Source organism: Myxine glutinosa, chromosome 2, assembly GCF_964187855.1.
Source record: "Myxine glutinosa chromosome 2, kmMyxGlut1.1, whole genome shotgun sequence".
In the NCBI taxonomy this organism is placed as follows: domain Eukaryota; kingdom Metazoa; phylum Chordata; class Myxini; order Myxiniformes; family Myxinidae; genus Myxine; species Myxine glutinosa.
Genome location: NC_136262.1, coordinates 139,796,676 through 139,805,734, shown reverse-complemented (window position 1 = coordinate 139,805,734; position 9,059 = coordinate 139,796,676). Strand labels below are relative to the sequence as shown.

At 47.4% G+C, this 9,059-nt stretch overlaps 1 protein-coding gene across 3 annotated transcripts in view; it reads right to left on the bottom strand.

The window, feature by feature from the left end:
- ZNF532 (zinc finger protein 532) overlaps positions 1-9,059 on the bottom strand; it is a 132,259-nt gene that overhangs the window by 95,113 nt on the left and 28,087 nt on the right. For all 3 annotated transcript variants that reach the window (XM_078771743.1, XM_078771742.1, XM_078771744.1), the window contains exons 3-4: positions 7,163-8,114; positions 6,831-7,006 (exon numbers count right to left, since the gene is read on the bottom strand). In XM_078771743.1, coding sequence (XP_078627869.1) covers positions 6,831-7,006; positions 7,163-8,114 — 1,128 coding nt within the window. The remainder of the gene's footprint in view (positions 1-6,830; positions 7,007-7,162; positions 8,115-9,059) is intronic.

Below are 9,059 nucleotides of genomic sequence, written 5' to 3'. Positions count from 1 at the left end.
TGGTCTTAACGTATTTTAATTACTAATTAGAGGTTCATTAGATTGTGAATCAAAGGACGACGGGTGAAACAAACTCCTATTGAACTCTTTCGCAATTGTTTTATGCAAACTTCCGCATCCGGTCGATGGCGGCCTCCATTGAGTGATTTGATTTTAGAAATATTTTTGCAAATGCTCGACTCTCATTGGGTCCGGTGTTTGGTGACGCGTTTAGTTGAAGATAACCAGGCCCGTGCGGGCCGATGTTGGTCTTAAAGTATTTTAATAATACATTGGAGGTGCATAAGATTGTGAATCAAACAATGACGGGTGAAAGAAACTCCTAATGAACGTTTTAAATTTGTTATGCATACTTCCGCATCCGCAAGATGATGGCCTCCACTGCGCTTCGGATTCTCGAGCCAAGGCATAATCAGGTTTTCAACATAATACGTACGCGTTCATTGACAACACCGGCTTCGCCGGCTATAATAGAGCAAACGTATGTGGTTATGCTTGTTAAAATGTGACCAAAACGTCTTCTTCTTCTTCAAAACATTTTCTACACCCAAAACACAGTCCGTGAACTCTTAATTATGTTTAGACTGCTGAGACCCTTCAGACCTTTGACGACCCTTTCAGTCCCCCAAAACCATTAAGACCACCAAGACCCTTAAAGACCCAAAATACCCTTAAAGACCCTAAATACCATTCGAAGACCCAAAATACCCTTCAAGACCCAAAAGACCCAAAAACCCCGAAGACCCTATATACACCGAAGACCCAAAAGACCCCGAAGACCCAAAAGACCCCGAAGACCCAAAAGACCCCGAAGACCCAAAACACCCCGAAGACCCAAAACACCCCGAAGACCCAAAACACCCGAAGACCCAAAACACCCCGAAGACCCAAAAGACCCAAAAGACCCCGAAGACCCAAAAGACCCCGAAGACCCAAAAGACCCCGAAGACCCAAAAGACCCCGAAGACCCAAAAGACCCCGAAGACCCAAAAGACCCCGAAGACCCAAAAGACCCCGAAGACCCAAAAGACCCCGAAGACCCAAAAGACCCCGAAGACCCAAAAGACCCCGAAGACCCAAAAGACCCCGAAGACCCAAAAGACCCCGAAGACCCAAAAGACCCCGAAGACCCAAAAGACCCCGAAGACCCAAAAGACCCCGAAGACCCAAAAGACCCCGAAGACCCAAAAGACCCCGAAGACCCAAAAGACCCCGAAGACCCAAAAGACCCCGAAGACCCAAAAGACCCCGAAGACCCAAAAGACCCCGAAGGCCCAAAACACCCCGAAGGCCCAAAACACCCCGAAGACCCAAAACACCCCGAAGACCCAAAACACCCCGAAGACCCAAAACACCCCGAAGACCCAAAACACCCCGAAGACCCAAAACACCCCGAAGACCCAAAACACCCCGAAGACCCAAAACACCCCGAAGACCCAAAACACCCCGAAGACCCAAAACACCCCGAAGACCCAAAACACCCCGAAGACCCAAAACACCCCGAAGACCCAAAACACCCCGAAGACCCAAAACACCCCGAAGACCCAAAACACCCCAAAGACCCAAAACACCCCGAAGACCCAAAACACCCCGAAGACCCAAAACACCCCGAAGACCCAAAACACCCCGAAGACCCAAAACACCCCGAAGACCCAAAACACCCCGAAGACCCAAAACACCCCGAAGACCCAAAACACCCCGAAGACCCAAAACACCCCGAAGACCCAAAACACCCCGAAGACCCAAAACACCCCGAAGACCCAAAACACCCCGAAGACCCAAAACACCCCGAAGACCCAAAACACCCCGAAGACCCAAAACACCCCGAAGACCCAAAACACCCCGAAGACCCAAAACACCCCGAAGACCCAAAACACCCCGAAGACCCAAAACACCCCGAAGACCCAAAACACCCCGAAGACCCAAAACACCCCGAAGACCCAAAACACCCCGAAGACCCAAAACACCCCGAAGACCCAAAACACCCCGAAGACCCAAAACACCCCGAACACCCAAAACACCCCCGAAGACCCAAAACACCCCGAAGACCCAAAACACCCCGAAGACCCAAAACACCCCGGAGACCCAAAACACCCCGGAGACCCAAAACACCCCGGAGACCCAAGACACCCCGAAGACCCAAAACACCCCGAAGACCCAAAACACCCCGAAGACCCAAAACACCCCGAACACCCCCGAAGACCCAAAACACCCCGAAGACCCAAAACACCCCGAAGACCCAAAACACCCCGGAGACCCAAAACACCCCGGAGACCCAAAACACCCCGGAGACCCAAGACACCCCGGAGACCCAAGACACCCCGAAGACCCAAGACACCCCGAAGACCCAAGACACCCCGAATACCCAAGACACCCCGAAGACCCAAGACACCCCGAAGACCCAAGACACCCCGAAGACCCAAGACACCCCGAAGACCCAAGACACCCCGAAGACCCAAGACACCCCGAAGACCCAAGACACCCCGAAGACCCAAGACACCCCGAAGACCCAAGACACCCCGAAGACCCAAGACACCCCGAAGACCCAAGACACCCCGAAGACCCAAGACACCCCGAAGACCCAAGACACCCCGAAGACCCAAGACACCCCGAAGACCCAAGAAACCCCGAAGACCCAAGACACCCCGAAGACCCAAGACACCCCGAAGACCCAAGACACCCCGAAGACCCAAGACACCCCGAAGACCCAAGACACCCCGAAGACCCAAGACACCCCGAAGACCCAAGACACCCCGAAGACCCAAGACACCCCGAAGACCCAAGACACCCCGAAGACCCAAGACACCCCGAAGACCCAAGACACCCCGAAGACCCAAGACACCCCGAAGACCCAAGACACCCCGAAGACCCAAAACACCCCGAAGACCCAAGACACCCCGAAGACCCAAGACACCGTGAAGACCCAAAACACCCCGAAGACCCAAAACACCCCGAAGACCCAAAACACCCCGAAGACCCAAAACACCCCGAAGACCCAAAACACCCCGAAGACCCAAAACACCCCGAAGACCCAAAACACCCCGAAGACCCAAAACACCCCGAAGACCCAAAACACCCCGAAGACCCAAAACACCCCGAAGACCCAAAACACCCCGAAGACCCAAAACACCCCGAAGACCCAAAACACCCCGAAGACCCAAAACACCTCGAAGACCCAAGACACCCCGAAGACCCAAGACACCCCGAAGACCCAAGACACCCCGAAGACCCAAGACACCCCGAAGACCCAAGACACCGTGAAGACCCAAAACACCCTGAACACCACAATGACCCTGAAGACCACAATGACCCTGAAGACCACAATGACCCTGAAGACCACAATGACCCTGAAGACCACAATGACCCTGAAGACCACAATGACCCAAAACACCCCAAAGACCCAAAATACCATTAAAGGCCCAGAGATCCAAAAGACCCTGAAGACCGAAAATACTCTGAAGACCCAAAAGTCACCAAAATGGTCAAAGATGCCTATCCCTCTGAAACGACGTGTGGTGAGGCGCGCGGAGCATGCCGAGTCACGCCAGTTGTAAGAAAGGTCACGATTCGTTCTTTGGGTTGACATAAGTTTAAACTCATTTGCCTACACGTCTCGGACACGATCGTTGCCCGAAGCACTTCATGTGTTTAGGAAAGATTTACCGAAAGGTACATTTTTTTTTCCTCAGCTAAGGATTTTGTTAAGGGCTGTTACATAAACAACCCTTAGGAATTCCTTTAGGGAGAGGAAATCCTCAGGAGCCATTGCTATGCCAGGCAACCAATCAGACTAGAGATAGGAAGGTGTCCGAAAGCAAGAACACGTGATTTTAAATGACGCTTGTTATATGTTGCATGGGGAACACGTGCTTCTTTTTTTCTTTTTTTTTAGCGCTGAGGAAGCGCCTCTAGCGAATGACTTCCAGCCAGTGTAACGCGAATTCCTGTCACAGGAATTCTGAGATCATATAAGTGTGACGTGGCAGTTCCTGATTGGTTCGTGTTGGGGAACCCCTTCTCGCTGCCGACGTGACGTAAATTCGCGCACGCGCACTGGTGAAGCGCGAGATTCGGCCCAAGGTTCTTATTATTATTATTATTATTTTTGTATACAAGATCGAGGCTCGAACCATGATCGAGGCTCGAAATTCCATGCCCGAACCTCAGCGCAATCCAAGAGGATTCACTTGTTTGTATACTGAATCGAGGCTCGTGAAAGAGCTAACATTTATTTCACAAACAAATCAACCAGACAAACAAAATATACAAAAAGAGGGAGCGGAAGACAAGATGGGGAGAGAAGGGGAAGCACACAACCACAACATTTGAGAGCAGGGAGAAGTGTGGGAGGGAGAGGGCTTGGGGGCAGGAGGCGTGGGAAGGGGAGGGGGGGGGGGGGGGAGAGGTATAAAACACAAGGGGACCGAAATTAGCGGGGGTAGAAAAGATCAAGGTTTTGGATGGGGGAGGATAAGAGATGGTGGTGAACAGCTGTTTTAAAGACCTGGAGGGTGGAGTGGGATTGAAGAGAGTGAGGGAGTTTGTTCCAGAGGTGGGAGAAAAGAGGAATGAAGGAGTGAAGGTGAGCAGAAAGTCTTGATTTTGGCAGTTTAACCATAAGAGGGTTGCAGGCAGATCTTGTGCGACCTGTAGGAATATTTGGGGGACAGAGCCCAGAGAGGGCTGGGGGGGCAAGGCCAGAGATGAGTCGGTAGAAGATGGAAAGACCACCAACCTGCCTGCGGTGAGTGAGTGAAAGGCCCTTGGAGTTAGCTTCATCGCGGGAGATTCCAATGATTCTGAACGCTTTGGTTTCAACAGCGTGAAGACGGGCTAGGTGTGAGGCAGGAGCACCAGACCAGAGGGGAGAGCAGTATTCCATAGAGCTGCGGATGAAAGCCTTGTATGTGGTGAGGAGCTCAGGTGTGCCAAGGAGTACTAGGCCTCAGAATACTCGATACGCATTAACCGACGATTGTGTATACATGTACGAAAAATTAGCACTGAAAATTTTCCAAAAGATACGCTGTAGGTACATACACCGAAAGATAGATACAGTCTCGACAAAAACACAATTGAGAAAGATCACTTGGCTTCGAAAGCGTGAGCGCATGGAACAGCTTCGAAAAGATGTGACCTCGCCGTGATCTCGCGAGATCTCTCTCCCTGACGGAGGAATAAAATGATCTCTTCTGGATGAAGGAGGAATAAAATGATTCTTGTGAAAAATTCATTCGATTCTCATTCACCATTTTATTACCTCCGCCAGCAAAGGTGGATGGAGGTTGTGTTTTCACCCCTGTCTGTTTGTTACTTGCAAAATCGAAGATTTTTCAAGTGTATTGGTCAGTTGCGTGTTATTCTGTCTGTCTGTCTGTTTGTTTATCACTCACCTACAGGTCACAATTCTAAACCGATTGTCATGAAACTTCACGAAGTCGTACAGGTCGTCACAATTGAGAAGCCTATTGATTTTGAGGTCAAAGGTCATCTGGAGGTCAAATTTCTAAAATCGCATTTTTTTTCAAGTTTCAAGGGAAAATTTAACAATATTTGCATATTGGGTTACTGAATTGGAAAGGCAACTATTTTTTAGGTGAAAAGGTAAATGGTCGATTCAAGGTCAAACTTCTAAAATCATCAATTTTCATCAGATTAACCTGAAAATTAAAGGGGAATTGCATAGTGCATCATGGAATTGTGAAACCAACCATTTTTGAGATCAAAAGATCAAAGGTCAACCCAAGATCGACCTTCTAAAAATCATCAATTTTCATCTGAAAAATAATCAATTCTAATCCGATTGATCTGAGCTTTGATTTAGATCATCAATTTTTAATGCTAATGAAATGGACAATTTGATATATCCATTACAACTTTTTATTTTGGGGAGGGGTGGATTTTGCAAGTGTCGTGCTCTGAATGACGTCTTTCTTGTTTGTTTGTCTGTCTGTGAACAAGATATCTCAAAGTTGTGGACGGATTTGGAGGAGATTTCGCAGAGAGGTAGTGAATGTGACAAGGACGAAATGATTATATTTTGGTGAAAATCTGGTTTCGGATCCAGCTAGTATAATTTTTTAAGTGATTTTTCACCATTGCGAGATAGGGCCAAAAACGACATACAGCAGGATATCTCCAAAATTTGTGAACTGATTTGGCCAAAACTTGGTGGAGAGGCATGTGTTCCCTATGCAACATATAACAAGCGTCATTTAAAATCATGTGTTCATTACGTATTCATGCTTTTGGACACCTCTTCCTATCTCTAATCTGATTGGTTGCCTGGGATAGCAACAGCTCCTAAGGATTTCCTCAACCCTAAGGAAATCCTTACTTGAGGATTTCCTGAGGGTTTTTTGTGCAATAGCCCTTAAGAAAATCCTTCGTGAAGGAATCAGTGTACCTGAAGGTAAATCTTTCCTTGTGGATAAGGGAATTTTATGCAACCGGGCTTTTGACCTTTTTAACACAAAATATAACCAGTTCATCTTTGTATTGCAGTTCATACTTTTGCCAAGTTTGGTTGGAACCCCCTGCAGTAGTTCACAAGTTATCATGATAACGAAGTCTGCTACGCATGCACGGACAGAAGTCGTGATCACATCATTTTTGGAAATCAGTATGATGAACTTTGAAAAGGACAATGGGTGTGATAGAATTTCTCGAAAGATATTCTCTCACAAAGAACTGGAACTGAAGAACACAAAAACACATTCCATTTGAGCTTGTCAGATCATATTCAGGAGAAAGAGACAAAGTTATATAAGCTAAGAAGTAGACTGATGGATTTGGTATACACTTGCGTCAGCTCAGCAGCAGGTGCACACCTGTGAGCCCGCATCATCTTGAAGTTGGAAGTGTTTGGCGAGTGCGGTGCCATCCACAAACTGCTGTGAGCACTCGAGGCAGCGTGAGCTGTATCGTGTCAGCCTCATTGGATCGTCGTGTAGAGGTAGTGCTGCAGCAACTGGTCCGGCTCCATCTGGCGAGTTTATTACACCACCTGATGAAGTGTACAAGGTGGTGGTGGTGAAAAATAATGGCAAAGAATATGACATTGGATGAGAGTGAAAGAAGCACATATTGACAATAACCAATATTTTTTTTACTACAAGTAAAACAATTAAGTAAGGGAATATAGCTAAGGAAACAGTCGTACCGGATCCTGGAGCCATTTGCACTGCTGTTCCAGCACTGGCTGCAACTGCAGGATCGGAAGTGGTCGAAGGAAGGGCTGATGGGGTAGAAGTAGCCAGAGAAGCAGGTACTACAGAAATGAGCTCTGGGCCAGGAACACAAAGCTGCCCAATAGGTAATGGACGCATCACAAGATGTGAGCACTGCATAACAACACCTCGTTCCTTGTGCTGCCGGGCATGTGACAGCAGGCTACACTTGTTATAAAACACAAGGGATCTTGCGCCACGCGAGCAGTGGTTACACGTCACTTCAATGCGTAAACTCCGGCGAGCATAGTGTCGAGCTAGGCTTGCCTCAAGTGCGAACGAATCGCCACATTCAGAGCATCGGTGACCAGTTGCCGGCAATGTGATTCCAGTGCTCGCTGGTGGATTCAGGTTTGGCAAGTAAAGTGGAACTGGGTTGGCGCTGTTTAGAAGTCGGTTGAACGCCTCTACGACAGTGTTTTGTGCACCCCCCAACTGTCCTGATGCTACCACCTTCCGAAGAACATGTTGCGCTGGGGCAATCAACCCTCGTGTGACCATCGTTGCTGCACCACTTGAAGAGGTTGTTGCATTTTGGGAATCTTTGGTGGACACTGTTGAAGTGAGGGATGAGGAAGCAGCAGCAGAAGATGCTGATGATGTTGAGGTTGGTGTTGATGATGTTGAGGATGGCGGAGCTGCTAAGGTAACAAAAGTGATTGGCGAGACAGATGAGCTCGTCGGCGTGACCGCACAATTCATAAAGCCAACAGAAGGTGTTGCTGTAGCGATTGTTGATGTAGGTAGTGTTGCTGCCTGAGGAACAAGGCTGAGGCCAGCAAGCTGCACTGTCTTTGGCAGGATCTTTGTTTGTCTCGAAGAAGCAGAGCTCACAAGACCTGCCGTTGAACCTCGAAGCTGCTGCTGCTTCACCACATTTGCTGCCTGTGAGGCAGAGACAATGCTATTATGGTAATAATACAGGTACACACATTTATTTTTACAGTGATCCCAAGCTCATTGGGAAGGTTGAACATTTCACGTGTAGGCCATAGGCATAAGGAGGCATAGTTGCACTTTTACCTAAATTGCAAGGATATTAGTACACAGGGTGGCCACAATGTATTGTCACCCATTGAAAAAATTGTGACATTGCCTTTGTGCGCAGTTGTTAATTCGTTTCCGTTTTTTTCAGATTGCGTGAATGTAACTTTGGGTGATACAAGCAATTACACCATTGAACAAGATTATTGTCAGTGTCTGGGTTCATAAACGCCCACAAACAGAAAATATATTGTTGCACAGCAGAACGATGAAACCACTTATAACCTCAAACATGCAGTGAGATTTGCTTTTAGTCGCATTACCCCACAAATGCTCCGGAAAATATCCCACAGAACATGGTGCAACATTATACTCTGTAATGACAATGATGGAGCACAACCGGATCCCCTGGATACTTAAGGCTCGTGTCATATGCTGCAAAATGTGTAATAAAGTAAAAGAGTACCACAAATGTATGTGGTGTCACTTACCGAGCACTTCAGTGTTATCAGCTAATATGATAAAAGGCAATGGCACAACTTTTACAAGGAGTGACAAGACATTGTGGCCACGCTGTACAATGGACAAATCAACACTGTTTACAAGATATGAACTTGGGACCCCAGCTCTGATGGAAATACGAACAGGCCAACCCATATTTTTAGTAATTAAAAATATTAATTCGTTTGTAATCAAGGCTGGGCAAAATAAATTATTAACAAAGAAAATCAAATCGGTTCATGGAAAATTGTAGGTAGTTTAAAATTTTTACGAGGTAAACTCATGACTCAGTTCTGGTTAAGAAGAGGGTTGGAATGAAACAAAAACAGCCTTATGTAGCAAGAA